General features: G+C 40.9%; 2 protein-coding genes and 1 long non-coding RNA gene across 4 annotated transcripts; 2 read left to right on the top strand and 1 right to left on the bottom strand.

The window, feature by feature from the left end:
* The first annotated feature begins 785 nt into the window (after positions 1 to 785).
* On the top strand, positions 786 to 11,082 carry LOC103481724 (homeobox protein Hox-A3). Of its 2 annotated transcripts, XM_008437439.3 has the most exons (4): positions 786 to 1,483; positions 4,686 to 4,738; positions 5,647 to 5,983; positions 10,141 to 11,082. In XM_008437439.3, exons 3-4 carry the CDS (start codon positions 5,740 to 5,742, stop codon positions 10,707 to 10,709), a joined length of 813 nt encoding a protein of 270 aa, XP_008435661.2. In that variant the 5' UTR covers positions 786 to 1,483; positions 4,686 to 4,738; positions 5,647 to 5,739; the 3' UTR covers positions 10,710 to 11,082. The 2 variants fall into 2 exon arrangements, with proteins under 2 accessions (XP_008435661.2, XP_008435659.2); XM_008437437.3 differs by lacking the exon at positions 4,686 to 4,738.
* Positions 11,083 to 11,111: 29 nt separating this feature from the next.
* Positions 11,112 to 13,404, top strand: hoxb1b (homeobox B1b). Its single transcript, XM_008403851.3, has 2 exons — positions 11,112 to 12,587; positions 12,754 to 13,404. Exons 1-2 carry the CDS (start codon positions 12,056 to 12,058, stop codon positions 13,050 to 13,052), a joined length of 831 nt encoding a protein of 276 aa, XP_008402073.2. The 5' UTR covers positions 11,112 to 12,055; the 3' UTR covers positions 13,053 to 13,404.
* Positions 13,405 to 17,014: 3,610 nt separating this feature from the next.
* On the bottom strand, positions 17,015 to 19,926 carry LOC108167268 (uncharacterized). The gene is made up of 2 exons (XR_001777623.2): positions 19,083 to 19,926; positions 17,015 to 17,443 (listed from the first exon to the last, which is right to left on the bottom strand). It is a non-coding gene; the product is annotated as an uncharacterized LOC108167268 (long non-coding RNA).
* Positions 19,927 to 20,490: the final 564 nt, after the last annotated feature.

Raw genomic sequence — 20,490 nt, 5'->3', positions numbered from 1 at the left:
CTTAGTAACCTTTTTATAAACATTCCAAACTCTATGAATTATGTTTTATTAATACATGGTTAACATTTATGGATCAAATGTGTTAGGAGTGATGGATAACGAGTAGTAGCTCTTTAACTAATACTTAAGTAACATTAATAACATGATTTTAAAATATTCCCCTGTAATACATCTATATGAAAATTTCTAACCTAATGTTATTTTTTATTTGAAACTTTATTGGTGAGTAAATACCATTTTAGGCCTTTTATTAAAGCCTAATTAATATTAATAAGAGATGATTGAGTGTGATAGTCTTGTTCATATGCTTGTGTTTAAGATTGTTAATCTAAAATTATATATTCAAAATTATAATAACATATAATTTTATCAGCAGACTATAAGTTAGGCCCTTTTCTAATACTTATCTAAAATTAATAGTGTCATATATAACAAGATCCTTTATTAACTCTTATTTAACATTTCTGACCTAATTTATTTTTATTTTATAGCTTTACAGCTATCAATAAATTGATTTGCCAATTTTAAACCAATGTTATTATTATTTTTATTTATTAGTGAATAAATGCCATATCAATTGTTTAATTAACTTTTTCTTTTTTGTCTTTTTCCTGGCAGCTTGGACAAAAGAAGAGTGGGACGGGATGCCTTATAGTGTCACAGGGAAATTTACTCCATGAAAGGAAAAACTCCGACATATTAATACACATTTATAAAGTTCTATTGTAGGCATTATTCAATTTATTAGTGCTTAATTAACAGTCATAAGAGAAATTTGGATTTGATGAAATGTTCATTCAGGTTGGTTTGTCAATATTTATTATTGCAGAATAAATGAATAAACCAGCAGGAGATTTTGCAACAACCAAACTTCATTTGTCAGATCTCGTATTGGCAAGCATGTTTGCTTTTTTTTTTTTTTTTTACAATTTGCAGTTTTGTTACATGATTTACTTTTTTTCAGGTTTTTGTCAGCAGAGACAAATGACATTGTCACCTGTATTCACCCTGTAGATCCGAATTTGTGTAAACATGAACAGAGTCGCAAATTCCCATCTTGGGGAGCATGCAGGCGCCGACGCCTCAACTTCAGCGGAAGACGAATAAAGGAACCTAACAAGAAGCTACAAACTTTCCAACATTTCTGCTTGAGTTTATACTAAGCTGTAGGCCATCAGTGGAGTTTTTTCCCCCCACTTTTCCCCTCCCCTTTTCCTCTCTTTCCTTTTCTTGCGCCACATTGTTAGTGAATATGACATCTGGGAGAGTTGCAGGGCGAGCCTTGAATGTGGTCATTGTTCAGCACATCATTTGTCACGTCCTTTCTGTCTGTGGCCGAGGAGGAGTTGCTGTTTGCTGGGTAAAATGCGAAGAGGCGCTCGACCAAACGGCTACAACCCCAGTCAGTCGGCTGGAAGGAGAATCTGTCCAGAGGAGAGGAGAGGAAGATGACGAGAGGAAAGAGGATGACTGCAAAACAGAAGTAGGTTTGCAAAAGTGTTTTCTAACTCGTTTGGAAAGTAAATTACAATCTAGCTTACAGTTAAATGAAATTAAATAAAACAATTATTTGATTGTCTTCAGTTTAATTTAAATCACCATTTTCCACGCTGAAAGTTTTACAGACAATTAGGATCTGGTTGGCAATGCCATTTAGTGCACAAACCCTTTTGCTACAAATATTCTTGTAGGAGTTACTGTCTAACTTGGAAATGTTGTAAATCTGTTTATTTGCCGCTCTTAAAAGGCTCCGAAAGTGGATCTCTGCGTTGCATGTTTATCAGTGCATTAGTTTATTTATTACCTTGCTTGTGTTGTCGGTGGGAAATTGAGTTGCTGCCACTGTTGATTCAACTGTCCCTGGATTAATTCAGAGCAATGAATCGCCTGTGCCTGCAAACACGTGGCTGCTCTGCAGCTAACTGACAGCGGCGGAGGCTGCAGAGAGCTGCATTTGTCAGCGGGCCCTGCAGACTGGATGGAGGCTGCTGGAAAGCGCCCGTGTCCATCAAACGTCAGACAGTGAGGTGACGAGCTCAGGAACGCTGACTGATAACTACAGTCTGCTAAGCTTCGAGTGTGTGTTTGTCCAGAGCCGGCCTAAGGCATACGTGAGCTAAGCTTCTGCTTGGTGTCCAGTAGGAGACCAGTCCTCAAGCGTGAACACAGATTCCAAAACTTCACATTCTTGATTACCTTTAGCCTCTATCAGCCGACTTTTGAATTCACCTTACAGTTTTCTGACGACTAAATTCTTTACAATTCGATATTTAAAGGTATTCAGGGTTTGAAGCACTGACAGCTCAATCAGTAGCAAATCCGTCATAGATTCACACAGTCGCGATAACAATTAAATTTGATGACATCATTTCTGACTTTTGCTCCTGTGCTGGAGTCAGGGGCGTCTCCAAAAACGTCTTCAACGGGTCGCCAGACGGGGGCCATCTCACAGAACATCACAACCGAAAGCCACAGCAGAATTAGCAGGGGCTTTACCGCGACTTTAACGTGTGTTTTCGTAAAAAGATATATTTTAAAACTTCTTGAACTTCCTCTGTTATTTTCTCCGGCTTGGGGGGAGGAGCAGTTAATTTCTAGGGGTAGCCATTGACCCCTGTGACCTCCTGGTGGTGCTGCCTGTGGCTTTACATCACACTGTAAATATCGGTCAGAGAAATGGCATTTTCTCCATTTATTTACTGCTGTTTGTTTAATAACTCACGCGAAGGGAACGAACCTCATTCTATTATTACAATATTTATAGTAATCCTTTTGACTTGCTAATAAATTGGCAGAATCTAAAGTGTTACATAGATTCTGCTTTGGGCCCCATAGCTTGAACCGCCTCTGTTCGCACTAATAGGAAGACAACTTTTATTTATGGGTCCCACATGAACAGGAAATGGTTGAAAACTGGGATTGTCCATGGAAACTTGATGGCTTCGTGTGAACTGACTCGGTAGGTTTGACACCGGACATTTCATTTTTTGGGTCATAAGTGCACATTCCTCGTTTTGAACTGCTGAAACCTGCACAGAGGGCCAAGCTTAATGAGTCCCGTACCAGCCGCTCATTGTGAGCCAAGGCGCATTCAGTAGCTGCCCATCCAGACCCACATGGGGCCCGCATACACATGTTGACTGGGTATCTATACAGAATCAGATCAGCATATCTACACCGACGCCATCGCCCTCCCAACAGCCTCCGCGTCCTCCCATACATCAGCAGGCGGTTTATTTTCTAAACAGCGCACTCATTGCTGATTTTCTTTCTGTTTTTATGGCAGCTTTTATAGGCCATCAGCAAGACGTATGGATTATTGACCAGTCTGGCTGCGAACACATGTTTCCCGCAGTGCATTCAGCATACATTTTAGGCAAACACGTTTCGTTTTTGATTTTATTTGGGGGGAGTTTTAATGTTTCAGGGTTAAACCAAAAGCGATAAATTGAACTTTGCGTTCGTGTCACGAAACAAGAGCGTTTATAGGATCGACACTGTGTTCGCTTTCTATTGAACGTCATAAAAAAATGTTTTTTTAAAAAGCCCACAGAATAAACTGGAAACATGACGCACAATGCAATCCATTAAATCACCATACTATTTGTATAATTAGTAGGTTTATTTGTACAATCTCAATTCTTATTCACTCTTAACAGTAAGCGTTTAATTGTGGCATATTTCGCAAAAATGTTTACTTTCCACAATACAAGTCTGTTTGGAGAAGATATCATATTCTGATGTTTGTTGTGTCAGATTGCTCTTCTGTTTGATCAATTTCGCTTCGGAGATCAAAGGCACCAATTTGCATTAATTAACGCTATACGTGGTTAAATATTACCTCCAGGATCCAATTAAAACCACGGAGCAAAAAAAAAAAAAAAAAAAGTAAAGAAGAGAGGATCAAAGCAGCGCCGATCGATCCGCTGCAGCAGCAGCAGCAGCCTGACTGTCACCGTGGAAAGCCAAATCAGCAGCAACATTACAGTATCAACTTCTTTCTGCACGGAGACTTTTTAATGGACGCCGCTGCGCCGGCCGCCTCTGCTCTGTCTCCACTTTAGTGCTCTGAAATGGGCCCATCTGATCACTAATTTAAATTAGAGGATGAGGAGACGGGCTCGTTATGGAGAGCGTGTCTTTCTTCTTCGGCCCTAAGCGGGAGGCCGTACACGTAGGAAATATTGATTATAAATAAATAAATTGATTCAGACATAAAATTCTACTAAAATGCCTTAAAAGTAGTTTCTTTCAGAAGGTAATGGTGTTTAAAAAAATATCTGAGATGTTACGTCTCCTTTTTCTTTAAAAAAAAAAATATATATTCATGTCAAATTGTTATTATATTTCTGATACAAAATCCCTTTTTATGATCTTATCGCAGAGCTATTCCCATACATGAAACCGAGCTTGCATGATCAGCAGAAAGAGCTTCTTTTTTTTTTCCCACACGCGCGCGCACACATACACACTCACACACACCCACGCAGTGTGCAGATTAACAGCGCGCGCAGGGCGGTCTGAGCTGCAGAAAGAAAAAACCCGTGTCCACTCTGCTGCTCTTCACCCCTCATCCACCTGCACCTCTTTCTCTGCTCGGGGTTTATCCTGACCTGGTTATTTTATTTTACTGTTTTTTTTTTTCTTTCTGGTTTTTTTTTTTTTTTTTTTACTCGCTCCTGAAGGTGTGAGGAGTCCTGCGTGGTTTTTGTTTCCCGCGCCGGAATGAGCGCTGAAGGTAAGGCAGCCGAGCTGTTGTGCCTGGGTTATGTGTCTTTATGATTTACGAGCCTGACTCCAGCCGCGGTTCAACCAGAGTTCATAAAGCTGCATGCCTCCAGACTTATTCTCTCTCGCTCACTCACTGCATTTTCCTCTCCTCTTGCTCAAAAATAATTTGGTTTTGTTTAATTTCGGAAGAAGGGCGAATTTAATTTATTTTTTTTTCTCTCTCCTCTCTCTCTTTCTCTTTGGGACGCTGCAGAAAAAGATGGATTTTTATCTCAGTTCGGGGCACAAACCGTGCAGCTTCTGCAGCACAGTATAGACATTTGTATAATTTTGCATTTGATGGATGAGTTTTTCAGCAGATTGTGATATAACATTTAATTTCCCCCCAGCCCCCGTTGCAAACAGAGAGCTATTCTTTAACAGAACAAAGGCTGTTATTTTTAAGGCCTAATGTAATGCCAAGGAAACACCGCGGAGAACACAATAAAGCCTCGTTCATTTTTAAATTGATTTTCTATAGAAATGTTATGTAATTCTTTTTTCTTTTTTTTTTTGGCCTTTTTAAAGTTTTTATTTTTGTATAATAACAGATAGACACGCATTCAGAAAAACAGACGTCGTTATTTCTTCCCATCGATTTAAATATTATTTTACCCATATTCTAAAAAAAAAAATCAAATAAAATAAACAAAAATGAATAAACGCAAAACGAAGGATTTGACGTTTTGTTTGTTTTTTTAAAACTTACTTATTATTATTTTATTTATTTTTGTGTGTTTCTCAACCAAAGTCCTCGTTTTGTCTCGCAGCCCTGCTTGCCATTCATGTCAGCTCACTATTGAGTTGATAAGATGGATCATTTAATCTCCTCCCTGATTCAGTCTTTCTTTTCTTCTCCCTCCTGGATCCTCTCAGGCCTGAAGCCTTCGGCTCTCTGGAAACCTGCCATGTGACATTTGGCTGCCAGCAGTGCACCAGAAGGTCAAAGGGGGCCGCGGTGCACATTTCATGGAAATGCAGAGCAACATCCACCGCCACAGTTGCAGCCACCCTCACGGATTCTTCAGCGAGTCTGTGGATGGTGCGTCTGGCTTTGGGGGCTCCCGTCAACCCCCGACCCACCAGCATGCGGAGGAGCTTCCGCGGAGGTCCAAATCGCAAAGCCCCAATAAGTTTACAACGAGCAAAATGGTTTTCTCCTGGATGAAAGAGTCGAGGCCCTCCAATCAGAATCCCCACAGGGGGGTTGCAGGTCGGTATGATACAAAACACAGACAGCAATTGGCTTAAAAAGGCCTTTTTCCATTTACACCATAAAAGAGAATTTTTGAATTACTTCATTAAAATAATTAAAATTGTGGTTAATTTATTTTTTGGAAAAATGTCTTCAGTGACAAATCCACATTTTAATTAGGATTTAGCAGAAAACGTTGATTCAGGTGTTGGTTTGATTATTCTCATTTGTCCAGCAGAGAACAACAATATTTGGACTTCATGGAAAACACTGCAGCTGAGAAGTTCTATGTATTGAAGCAACAATTTAAGTCTATATAGCCTAGAGAAAGCAGACTAAAGTAGTCTTATCAACTTCTTAACCATAATTGTAACAATTTTCAGGGATAAATTATCTAGTCAGTTTTACCTAAGACGATCTGAACGACAGCTTTTTGCATTTGTTCCTCATAATCGACACTCACTGCATGACAAGGCGCACTGCTAATGTACAATGCTAATGCTAACAAGGGAATCGAACCCTCAACAACCGCGTTGAGAACGTCACCCTCTGCACATGGTGCGCGCGCACTACTAAACTCCCGTTAGCTAGCTAGTTGTCCAGCAGAGAACAGCAATATTTGGACTTCATGGAAAATACTGCAGCTGAGAAGTTATATGTATTGAAGCAACAATTTAAGTTTATATAGCCTAGAGAAAGCAGACTAAAGTAGTTTTATCAACTTCTTAACCATAAGAAGTTGATAAGACAATGCTAATGCTAACAAGGTGTCGGTTCTGTTGACATTAACATACATTTGATTTAAATTTATGTTAGAAAGGAATTAAGTTATATTTTAATATTTTTTTAAATGTTGTTACTTACCAAACTAAGTTGAGTTCTAATTTTCAACCTTTGCTCTGATATGCCACAAATAAGACATTCCTTCTCGATACCAGCAGTGTACGATATTTTGCTTGCAAGCTTGACTGTGGCTTGCAATATAGCATTATCGCTAAACTAGTTACAGCTGGATGCAAACTTTTTCAAATCCACTCTAAAAAAGTGGTACATGAATTTTTTTTCTAGCAGTTTCAGACAGATCTATCAAATTATAAGCAGCGACTTAGAAACTCAGATTATTAGCATGCTAAATGAATGCTCATTAGCAATAAGAATTTGCTAGCCACTTTGACGCAAAACAGCACTGTCACTAAACTAGTTAATGCTTGACAAAAAAGATTAACATATTTTCTAACAAAATAGCATTAGTCTTTGATGGTAACCATAGCTAAAATTTGCTATTCACTTACAATGACTGCCTCAGGTTTTGAAAGCTAAGTTTGCTAGCAAATTTGACGTTAGCATGCTAATTAGCTCTGTTGCTAATTTAGTTAAAAGTTTCATAACAAATCTTCTCAATCACAGGTCTCATGACAATTCTTATTGCTTCTTAAATCAATATATTTATTCACAATCCAAACTATATAAACAGTTTTAGTGTTTTTTCCAATATGAGAAATGAGTACAGTTAAAACGGAACCATCTTCAGTTAAACTCTAATTAAATCATTTCTGTTTGCTTCGTTACAACAGCAAAAGTAGCTGATGAAATGTAACTATTATTGCTCATTATAGGTACAAACTATGTTTGACTAAGATATACATTTTACATGTTAATATGTGCAATACCTTGATTACTATAGTAAAATGAACGACACAATTATAGTTGTGTACATTACTTTTACAAACACTTTACTGTGCCTTAGTCACAAAGAAGCTTTTTATAACACCCAAAGGCAAAACAGATGAGCAAAAAATAATCAAAAATAGTTGCAATCCAACCTAATTTATTTTAAAAAGTGTCTTTTAGATGTCAGGTTTGCATAGTTTCTGCTCAAAAGCATTTTACATGAAGTAGCCAAACAAAAATTATCCAAATTGTTCCATCAATTTTATTTTTTACATCTTAACAGCCAGTGTTATTACTGCTAAATTAGCTTAAAAGCATTTGTGTCCATTCAGTATCTTCTCAACAAGCTATAGAGGTACTTTTGTGTTTTGTTTTTAAGGTTTAAGTGGTCAGCTGGTTATTAATTATGCTGTAATGAGGCACATAAAGAAAGAGGTCATTACACATTAGGTTAAGAGGAATGTTTTGATGTTAATGAGAGAGAATTACATCAAAGTAATAGCCATCAAACCAAACAAACCTAAAGCAGCAACTACTACACTGATAATGAGAATAATAAAATAATCACAATTAGCAAACATTCCTTCATTCAAAAGTTTAGCATAATTCTGGCATCCATTTTGGCCTTCAAAAGAAATGTTAATGACACTCTGCTTTTACGATTCCCAAGCCAGATTAACTACCTTTTATTTATTTATTTATTTATTTATTTATTTATTTATGCTGTTACTCTTGATGTTGTGTATATGAATGTTGTGTGACAAAACAGAATTAACACATGAAGAAAAACAAAAAACATGAAACAGCTACAAAAAAATATAGTGGCTTCAGTATCTAAAACCTTTAAGTCAGCACTTCTAAATTAATGCAAAGGCCCACATAGACTTTAAATTCCACAAAACGACACAACATTGTATCTCATTAAGGGATCATCCCCCTCAATCCTCAGGTGAAGTTCTTTGCTTTAGTCTTATTAAGCCTTATTTGTAGAAAATATGAACTAGAGTGGCACAATGAGACCTCGCTGAATCTTTGCAAGAACTGAGCCGGCCTAAGTAAAAAGCAAACTAAGCAGCTGCTTAGAGTCTCTGAGCCAGCAGGGAGCTCTGATTAGGTTTCCAACATTCTTTTTTATTAGGATGTTAGTAGTAACTGTGCAAACAAAACTTGTATTCCTAGATATCTTAATGGTACAACATTTAAAGCAGTGTTGTCAGACCTTGAATTCAATTGCATAAACTTCAAAAGTAGATATATGAAAAAAATAAAAATCTATGAACGAATTGTTTTTCAAGGATGAAAGAGTGCTTTCTGTTACAAAACTGTTTCATTTGATGTTTCTAAAGCACTTTATAACTTGATAACTTGTAAACCAATAAAATAATATTTATATGATTTAAAAAAAACAAACTTCATTCCAAGTCCTTTTTTTGCAATATACAAAAAATATATATATCTTTTATTATTTGCACTAAAAATGGCATGTCAGAAACGATTTCCTCCCCTTTCATCAATCAATAAAGAAATATTTTTTTTCTTAGTTTTTGACATTTGCATTTTACCTTTGATGATGTATTTTTACACCAACATGTTCAGGCAAAAATGCCTCCACTCCATCACCCTAACTTTGAGCTTCCCTTCACAGATTCTCATTCAGAATCAAGTCAGGACTCTAGATAGCCATGCAGTCATACTGGGATTTTTGATGTTGTCTCCATCTAAACGGTTCCTAATTCTAAAAAAAAGGAAAAAAAAGGATTTGAAATGAAGGATTTGAAATGCTGCGTTTTCACAAATAAAGGTTTCATACATGCCAATGTTTTAAATGATCTCTTTTCAACATTAATTAATCCAGTTCTGACCGTTTTGTACCCTTTAGTGATCTTTCAATCAGATGCCAGCGTTCACTCTCATTAATAAGCCTGCCAGCATTATTTTAAAAATATAACATGCACAACACAGGAAGTGTTCACTCACGATTGGCAAGCATCCAAAAAATAAAAAATAAATAAAATTAAGGTGCATCTAAAAAGAAAGCAAAGTACCACTGTTAGAACCTAATATTTTTTATTTCAAGTTGTCAAATAAAAAGAATTATTTATTTGATGCTCATCTGAAAGATAACCCTTTTCCTTCAAGCCACCCTGTGAAGCAGTGGCGCCCTGGATGGGGAGCCTTACTGCCCATATCAAACTCCAATATTCAGAATTAGTATTTCTGCTTTTTTTAAATTTTTTTTAATTGGTTAGATTTTATTTCACATGTTCAAATAAAACATTCACAACTTGTTTTTCACGTGCCAGTGCCTCTCATAGAAGGGGACCCCTCTGTTTCACCACGTTAGGACGATACTTCCACTTTTGTATAGCTTTCCCGTCCTATTTCAAACACAGCGGTCAGTTGTTAACCTGCTGTGGCCTCCTCTGAAATGAAGGACCACATTGAACCTTAGGACACAAACCCGTAACTGTTGCTGTTGACAGGACATCTCTTTGGCTCCGCAGATTGCGCCGACAAGTCTCCCTCCTCGAGCCAGGCCTCCAAGCGCACGCGCACCGCGTACACGAGCGCGCAACTGGTGGAGCTGGAGAAGGAGTTCCACTTCAGCCGCTACCTGTGCAGGCCGCGGCGGGTGGAGATGGCCAGCCTCCTCAACCTGAACGAGAGGCAGATCAAGATCTGGTTCCAGAACCGGAGGATGAAGCAGAAGAAGGACCAGAGAGAGCAGGGCCTCACCGCGACGAGCACCAGCTCCTGCTCCCCTCCGTCCTCCCCCTCCGCCGCGGGCAGCCCCACTCTGGCGAGCCTGGGTTACGTCCATCTGGGTGCTGATTACCAGCCGCCCTCCCCTCCGCTCAGACAGCCCCAGCAGCAGGCCTACCCGGTAGGATACTCCAAATGTACAGCCCCGAGCTTCACGCACGACCCGCACTTTGACACGGCGCAGTACAGCACGCAGGACAGCACCGCAGACTCAAACCAGGGACTGGACGGCCACGGCGGGTCGTACTTCTTGCAGGCCTGCACACCTCAGGACAGAATCATGCAAGCGCCCAAACTGACTCATCTCTAGGATTTCTGCACGCAACGCTGATAATTATCCACTGGTTTTCGAAAAGAAGTCTTGATTTATAATTAGCATATTCGGATTTATACTTTAAGCATGCTTCCTTTAGCTGCGGTCAGTCCATCTCAAAAAGCTCAAGATGCACATAAATACAACTTGGTATTTAGGCGATTAAAAACAGATCATGTTAAGGTTCCAACCCATTATGCATGGTCTACAAATTAGAAGGAGAAACGCGATGCTGAATGGCAAATCCTTTGTTTCCTTTTAGTTAATTTCTCTTAAGGAGCACCTAAACTCGTGCTTAACTGCAGGGCCCGTTTAGGAGGACTATTCTGCGAGATCCCCACATTATTTTAACTCCTAAGCAGAGAAGAGGGGGTGGGGGGTGGGGGGGGGGGGTGCTCCGTCTCTGGCTCTTAAACGGGCCTTTGTTTCTTTTATGGCTCAAAATGGACCAAACAAGCTGTCGGCGTTTATAAGGAGTCGTGATGGATCACTGAATTCACTGCGCTGACTGTTTCAGGGACCGTGCCGCATTCAGCCTCCGTCTTGCAAGTCTGACAAACACAAAAATGTAGATTGAGATCCCCGAGCTCAGAAGAAAAAGCAACTGAAATGAAGAGAGCTAAAAAAAATCACTATAAGAAATAAAACATTACTTAAAAAACAGAAACAACAACAGAAAAATACAAAGCCCTCATTAGTGCATTGGAAGCAAAAAAAATTTATAATATATGTGAAACAAACCATCAGGTATACAGTGCGACCAAATTATATTACATTATATTTATTTACTTATTTATTTATTATTAGTGTTGTATTTAATCTTATTTTTTTCTGATTTATTTTAATTATTATTAATAAGATTGTTATTCGTAGTAAAAGTACTGTTATTGTCCAAATTGACTATACCCCCGTCTTTTTCTTTTAATCTCTGGAGATGTGGTATTCTTCTTCTTCTTATTGTTATTTTTATCATGATTCCTGTTGTGATTATTTCCCCTTTTTTTCTGTTGACGCTCCTCTTTGGTGCACATGTGTCCTGATGTTTGTGTTGTTATCAGATGAGCCACTTTGATTGAAGCGTTTGTCTTGTAAATGCGGCCCTTTGATGGACGAGCCTGCAGATTTGACGGAGTGCTGTGGCTCTTTTGCCATTGGTGTTTGGCTGGTCACGTGGCGTGGTCAGGAAGGTGATATGAGGGTGGAAGGTAGTTTTTTTTTTTTTCCTTTTTGTTTTTCTTACAGCTTTGACATCCTACCTAAGGTCAGGGCACAAGGGAGCGACCATTAATGACGGCTCGCTCCAAGTCAGGTCTGAAACAAATCCACCAGGCCCAGGTTCCAGGATGAACTCCTACTTAGACTATCCGGTATGCAGCCGCGGAGCAAATGTTTTCAGCGCAAAAGCCGGATACTCCAATTTAAACCACGGGTACGCGACGTCCAACTCTTGCGCAACAAGTGATAGCTACGCACCGGACGGGTGTTTGGTGCCTCACCAGGCTCCGAGCGTCCCCCTGCACCACCACCAGCAGCAGCAGCAGCAGCCGCACGCCAGTCTGGATCTGCAGTTTTCAGCAGTAGGAAACCCCTTGTACGGTTCATCTCTGGAGTACGGACACCACCAGTTCGGCCTCGGCCTCGACCAGGACCGGAGCTTCGCGCACGCGCAGGTATCCCCTCTCGGAACGAGCGTGGCTCCTTACCCCGGGGACAGCTGCGGCCCGGGCCAGTACGTGCAGTATCCGGACCAGCGGCAGCAGGAGTACTCAGAGAGTGTTTACAGGAGGCTACCACCCCAGTGCAAGGAGAAAGACCAGGAGGAAACTTCTAAAACTTTCGACTGGATGAAAGTGAAGAGGAACCCCCCTAAAACAGGTCGGTGGTTCTTGTCGCTGGCGCGTACAGCCCAAAGCAGCGCGATTAACTCTCACGTTTTCCACTCACATCTTCACCCCCCTCATGCTTCTTCAGCTCCATGACTTCCATGTTTCTCTCCATCCATCAACCCACCCATTTCACTCCCCCTCGTCTCTCCCCACAGCTGTTCTGTCGGAGTTCGGGGTTCCGGGCCAGCCCAATGCGATCCGCACCAACTTCACCACCAAGCAGCTGACGGAGCTGGAGAAGGAGTTCCACTTCAACAAGTACCTGACGCGGGCGCGGCGGGTGGAGGTGGCGGCCAGCCTGGAGCTCAATGAGACGCAAGTGAAGATCTGGTTCCAGAACCGCAGGATGAAGCAGAAGAAGCGAGAGAAGCTCGGCTGCGTCCTGGCCAGCAGCACTCCACCGGAGAAACTCTCTGAAACCGCGTCCACAAATACTAAAGGGGAGAAATTGTGAACTTTGATGGGACTTAAAAAACAAAAACAAAAAAAAAGCGGTTGGGTTTCACCATTCCGTGGGAAATAAATACTCAAAGTGCTTGTGGACTTGTGAATCTTTACAGGGTATGACTGATTGCTGCTTTTCCTCTGAACTGGGTGCTTCTTAAAAATATTTTCATCGATTTATTATTAATTTTTTTACCTCTCCATAATGAGCCCAAGCTGTGCTTTGTGTTGTATCACTGATCTCCTCAGTGTCATTGTTTTGCACTATTTATTTACAGGGTATTTTCCAACACTTGTTCAGATGATTTAGCTTAATAAAGACTATGAAATATTAAAGAATAACATTGCAGTTTTTGTGTTTGTAAAAGCCGACTACGTCTTCATATTTAGTCTAGTTTGGTGCTTCTTTTTTTTTTTTTTGATTGGACAGATTTTTGTAGAGATGCGTCAATCTGAGGATTTTTCCCTGATTGTCTCTGACATGTGATCTGCAGGTCGAATGCTAACAAAATCAGATTGTTCTTTTTTCCCCCACTTTTTATTAAACACGTTGAAGCTCAGAACTCCTGCAACTTTCAACGAACAGCATGCACTTGTGGAGTTCAGTAAATATCAGTTAAAGGTTAGGGACATACCCATTAAAAATTGGATTGTATTGTAATTCCTTAATTTTCTACTGTATTCTACCTCTATCAAAGTACCTGCGGAAATTTTTTTTTTCCTCTGTGTTCATAGACTTTAGAAAGAGAAATAATAATAATAATAATAAATACTCAGATTTCTGCTTTCCTTTGACCAGAAACCAGAAATCTGTAATGGCCAGCAAAAGCCTGATTGGCACATCTCTAATTTGTTGTGTAGATTTTGAATTTATTCGACTCCAACAATGTCAGCTTGCATAATGTGACAAGAGGAATCTCTCACAACACACAGGGTGGTTCTTGAGTGACCTTTTCACCTCAGAATACCTCCAGGGGCTTTAAACATGACAACAAACTCCAGGAAGTCGGGTCTCACTCTTGATTTGTTACCCAAATTCAACTCGGTCACTTCTTACCACGGATCTATTTCTGTGTGACCGAATTTAAATGAAATGTTATTTTAAAATAATAATAATAAAAAAAAAACCCACACATCACATTTTAAATGGGAACAGTGGCTATTGTGGCTTCCAGAACCTGACCACCTCGTTTCCTCTCATTGTAAAGGGAGGCTCAGTTTCAATATTTGCTCTGGGTGATGGGTTTGCACACACAGTTTCTGCCCCAACAGCTCTGGCCTGTTGATGCCCTTCTTCTCCAACGCCGAGGTTCACTCAGAGTTCAGGCACAAATGAATGCAGAGTCAATCTGTCAAGACGGCAGAGTGGCTCTGGCGAAGCAAACTCCCAGGCTTTTACGCTCTGGATTTCCACAGGTATCGCTTCTAATATTCGCACTATTAAACTGTACGGGCGCTTTCTTCTTTTCTTTTTTTCTTTTTTTTTCTTGGGCCATGATCAAGACTGTGTGAACTTTAATCTTTTTAAGGCGTCTGGAAAACATGCATTTAGGAAATGGGAATCAGCGGTCGTTCGAAATACATCTGCATGAGCCTGCAGTTCTTTCACAACTGTATTAAAAATTAATTCAGTTCCTTCAATAGAATTTACAGTTGAAATACCACACGACCCATTACTGTAAATTAGAAGAAGGGCTCAGACATTTGATGTCATGCATTTCTTAGCAAGGCCCAAAAGCCTGCTCATCAGATGAGCCACAAAGGCAGAGGGGCAGGGCCAGGGTAGAGGGGGGAAGTGACAATGGATATGGAGAGCAGTGACAGATCCAACAACAACAGCAAAAAAGAAGAAGGAGTCGGTGCAGAAAGCAAGTGTGGGACTTCTTTCCAGGGGTGTGATCCCTGCCATCTCTGGAGGTAATACCTCAGCGCTCCCAGCAGGCTCTCCATCTGGAGGTGTCAGAGTCGGTGGTGCAGCCAACACCGAGGAGACAGATGTTCAGCCGGGAGAGAAGAGGAGGAGGAGGATGTTTTTCTCCCTCCCATCAGCGCCGGGCCTCCTTGCTTTCTGATGGAGGATGTAGGACAAGGAGAGAAGCAGAGGACGGGGAGAGAAAAGAGAAATCATCCTCCCCCGGCGTACGCCCACAAACACAACCACAAACACCTGAGTGAACGGGACGATAATAAAAATCAGCGTCTGTCTATAGATGTCCTGCACATCTTTATCCACTCACATGCTCCCCCCCACCCCCCTGTCCCCCACCACCACCACCACCACCACCACCCTCTTCCCTCCTCTGCACTTTGAGGTCAGCCTGGTGCAGTTTGTACCCCATGCTGCTTGCAGTTGTTTGTAGGCTCTTTTACAAGTCTATTGCCAGGCTCACTTCCTTGGATTTCTACCAGTTCCTCTGTCGCACGTCACTCCGCAGGGTCCCAGAGGCTTCAAAGGAAACTGGATCCAGTATTCATGGCATAACAGGGGGGCTGGTCATCTGAGAGACGCCACACGGAGGTGATTTTATTTATTTATTTTTTTAGTGGCAGGTATCAAGCATGAGATTTTTAGATCAAAACCATTTGTCCTTCTGAAATCAAATGCGATGAGGTCATGCATGTTGGACTTCGTATTGTTTCAGAATTTCCATTTGTTTAGTTGATAGCTGTTCTAAATTATTTAATTAAATTAGCAAATTAGAAAGAAAAAAAGCACATGATCCACATCAGGAATAATAAGTAATCTAGGAATCCGGTTAAAAACAATCGGATTGATAGAATCTAATTGAAATCTTTTTTTTTTTTTACTTTCTAAATGTCTTTGATCTCAAAATGTAATGATTTTCTTTGTTAGACTACATGGAATATCTCTGATTTCCAGGTTGTTGATTGGATGAAGACGTCTGATGATGTCAACTCAGGACGTAAGAAATAAAGAGCTTCTTTCTGTATTCATGAAATTTCTTGCTTGCTTTAATCAAGTGTGGACGGACATTTCTCCCTGATATTTTCATCTCAAATTGATCAGTTTAAGTCTGTGAGTTCCCTACATACGGCTTTATAAAATAAAGTCTTATCATCCTCCAAATGCTCCTTTACCCAAGGAGCAAACATTTTTTGGCAACAATAAATCTTGCCAAACTATTCGCTCTCGAAAAAAAACTTTTTCTCATTTTGTCACGTTACAAGTTCAAACTTCTATGCATTCTTGGAGAGTTTGTGAGACAGAGCAATGCAAAGTAACACATAACTGTGAAGAAGAAGGACAATGATCCATGGTTGTTAACGGTATCTTTTGCCTGAGATCCCTAAATAAAGTTCAATACCACAACCTTCCTTCAGAAATCACTTAATTATCGTTCACCAGCTGTTCTGGGAAGCCCACAGCATCATGAAGACCAAGGAACACGGTGGACAAGTCAGGAAGATAATTGTGATGAAGATTAAACCAGGATTATGTTATAAAACAATAAAACAAGATATCAGAGAGCACTGTTCAATCCATCATCTGAAAATAGAAAGAGTATGAAACTCTAGAAAAACACGCTTGAGGCCCTAAACTGGACAAGGAACGAATTTGCTCCACACGTAACTCGAGGGAGTTACGGTAACTCTGGAGGAGCTGCACACAAAAACTGGAGGCTGGGATGGAGGTTTACCTAAATCTGATATAAAAATTCTCCATTAAGATCCTGGAGGACTTCTGGCCTCTATAGATGTGCACAAAGCTGGAAAAGACTTAGAGCTGTAATTAACTTGCAGACAAAGGCTCAACTCAGGTGGGCTGAATTCAAATGAGCAAGACGTTTTTAATATTTGTTTTCACCAAAACTTCTAAAACTATAAAAAATTCTTACAAATACGGATAAATTTGTGCGGATTCGTCACATAAAATCCCAATAAAACACCACACCATGTTACTGCAACATGTGAGAAAGGATATGAATATTTTTGCAAATAATGTGAAAGTCACAACGTTCAATATTTATTCATTGAAAAAAAGAAAAATCACATTATAATTAAACATATTTATTTGACTTTTTCCACAGATATCGGTGAGTCTTCCTGAATCCGGTGTGGGTAAAGATGGCACACTTTCTGCTTTTTGTCCTTTGTTTTGGCGCAGAGCCTCCTTAAAGCCCAGCCAAGGAGGCTCCTGACAACCATCCCCCATTCGAGTCAGGCTCGATTGGACCTGGAAACGGCAGCTGACCCAAAGCTCCTGTCTCCTGGATCTCCCCTTGCGACCGGATCCTTTCCCCACCCCATCAGCACAGTAACTGAGAGAGACAAGTGACTTGGCCAGGGTTAACGTCTTAATACTCCCTGGGATTGCCTCCAGGATCCAAATGGCTACCCCTAATAGTTTTCCTCCTCTGCGTCCCTGTCAGACTTCTATGACTGCACACAGTAGGGAAAACAAAAAAAAAGAATAAATAACAACAAGACTAGTTGAGAAGCAGAGTAACGAAGCAGCACAATGAAATAATGAGGGGTGGTGAAGGAAGGAGTGAGCGTTTTGAAGGGATTCTCTGTGCGGAGAGCCCTGCGCGCTTGGTATTAAAGCGGCCTGCTTCCTTTGGAGCCCAGGAGGGGAAAACCAGAACTCAATCAGTGTCACGTCGCATGGTTCAAAGCGGCCAATTCGACGCTGCCAGGAGGTTGAGAAATGCAAGGTGACAGTTCATTTTACCAGTGACAGTGTGTCGGTCTCGCTTGCTGCTTCCACAGTCAATTTCCAGCGAGCAGTGAAGGTTGCTGGAGACAGACAGCGGCTACACCTCCTCCTCCTCCTCTTCATCTTCGCCACCGCCGCTCTCCCATCGACCCTGCTCTGCTTTGTATTCCAATTAACTGGACAGGGGGAGCGGCGAGCAAAATGCAGACACGTCTTCGCAGTTTCCACCAATACCAATAGTGCTGCGCTTCCCCTTTTTCTTCCCCTCTCTCTGTTCTCGGGTTGCAGCCGGCCAGTTGTTCGGGGTGGGGTGGGGGAGCCATATTCTCACCTCCCTCCAGGGACAATGTCTTGGTCGTGAAAAATAGGTCCCTCTCACACATTCATACATCACGTGTAATAGAGGTGTGTAATCGCTCAGTCGTGTCAAAGCGGTGCGAGCTCTAACTGCCATCCTTAACAGACACCTCAAATAATGCTGAATTAATATTTTGAAATGGCTCATATATTCTAACATAATACAATCCGAATGATTTTCCATTCAACGCGTTCAGGGCTAACATTGATCTGAGCTGTGGTAACAATCCAACTCAGTCAATTTGAGGCAGATTGAAGGCTCGGATTTTTGTGTCCTCCATCTATCATTCTAGTTTTTTTTTTGCCTTTCCTTTACTTTGCTGCAACAAAAGCCTCCCCTCCTTCACATATGTTTGAGCAGTGGGTGGGTCAGGGTACTCAATGATTTAGAGGATATCCGAAAAGCAAACTGCCTCTTTTTTTTTTATTTGCAAGAGTAAAGCAAACATAATTTCTTAAAAATGAGTAAATTAAGGTCACGCTTAAGATTCACCAGTCAGGATTATTTTGAAGAACTTTTCGCAGGTCAAATGTCCAAAGAATACACAACACTTGAACGTTTGGGTTTCCCAGTGCATAACTGTGAAATGAAAGAAAAATTATTCATAGATTTAAAAGGTTTAACCACCAAAAATCTGTAAATTGTAGCATCCATATCCTACACTTTTACTCTGGTATGCCTTAATAAAATACAGTAATTGCTTTTGTAAAGCAAGTTGTCAAGCAAGGTGTCTTGGTAACATATTGATTCTTTAAAAATTAAGGTCACATTTAAGCTTAAACAATGAGAATCTTGAAGATTAACACATTACAGACCTGCAAAGTGTTCACCTTGCTTCAACTTTTCTGCATTTTGTCCAGGCTTTACCAGGCCATGAACTGGATTCTATACTTGGTATAATTTTAACTTCTTAACATCTTTTAATTTCTCCTCTAACCCCTTTCATTTCTCAGTTTATCACTGTTAACATTTCTGGTGTTCTTACAGAAAATGGCATTAATTACCTGAATGTATTCATGCCACCATCTTGAGCAAGACTCGCTGAGAGAAGAGATTCTTCAAGACTGTAACACAGAGAATGAATGGAAAAGCAAGGAATGAACAGATGTGCTAATTTAAGAGCTAAATGAAGGAAGTTCAAGTCCCTATTTTGGAAAGCTGAGGATTTTTTTTAAAGACTTTTAAAGTCTCTTAAGATCTTTTTCACACTTTTCAGATTGCCACAAACTAACAAACACAAACTTATGTATTTTATTGTGATTATTTCTGATTCGCCATCATGAAACGGTGCAAAATTGTGAAGTGGAAGTTAAAAATCTAATATGTGGTGTACATTCTGTTCCTTTTTCCTCTGATACCCCTAAATAAAGTCAGGTGGAAGCAGCTGCTTCCACAGGTCGGCTATAGCGAGGAGGGTCCACCAGAGGAAAACCTGGTGAAACGCCTCTTTTTATTCCCTTGAGCAATGCACTTATGACAGACGCATTTAAATAAATGTTTAAATGAGTCACATTCAGAATTAAGTGAAGCTTACATGTCAGACTCGCTTGCCTTTGTAGTTTTTCTTTTCTTTAAAATAAAGACAAACAGACCTTTAAAGACAGGCATGAGTGCTTTATTTGTCCCTCTAGACTGCAGAAAGGTCCCTGCCTATCTGGAGAATGCAGCGTGGTGTTTTTCTATGTGTGTGTGTGTGTGTTGCAGGACAGGATGCACATATCATGCCCTGAGGATCCTCCTGTCTCTCTCTCTCTCTCTCTCCCTCTCTGTCTGTCTCTCTCTCTCCTGGCGCTATCAGATCAGAGAGACCTGCCATCCCTCCCCACGCTGCAATGCAAATGAAAAGGAATGCGCTGATAAAAGGCCAGATCCCAGAGATGAAGAGGGCAGAAGGAGGACAGAGGCATTCAGGGTGGGTGGGTGGGAGGGGGAAGAGCCTCTCGGGGAGATGAGAGGTGGCTGAGGAGTCATCAGTGTCGGTAGTAGTGGGAGATCATAGCCGTGCTCCCCCTCAGCGGCGTTTGATACAGGGCTTTTGTCGCTCTTTCAGTGGCGCATTGTTGGGTGGTGTAATCCCCGTCGGATTACAAAGAGCTTCCCTTTTCATATGTGGGGGCCAGCCCAGCAGGCAGGTGGCTGGGGCTCTGTGGAGCTGTCAAGGGGAGGGAACCTCTTTTCCAGGGGAGGGGACCCCAGTTCCTCTTACCTTCACAGGGGCTTTTTGCTGGGAGGCCAGTCAGGCGCAGGTCAGCGTGGGGACAATCCCGACATGCGATTCAAACTCACCCTGACCCCTTGGCTTCCTGTTGGGAAGTGCCAAGGAAGGAGGCCTTCATGAGACAGCCTTCTACATAAATACCTACGACCCCTACAAAATAAGTATATTATAACATTTTTATCTTAATTATGAAG

The sequence above is a fragment of the Poecilia reticulata genome, chromosome 19, assembly GCF_904066995.2.
Source record: "Poecilia reticulata chromosome 19, P_reticulata-male-v2, whole genome shotgun sequence".
Lineage (NCBI taxonomy): Eukaryota > Metazoa > Chordata > Actinopteri > Cyprinodontiformes > Poeciliidae > Poecilia > Poecilia reticulata.
This window is presented reverse-complemented; position numbering and strand designations above follow the sequence as displayed.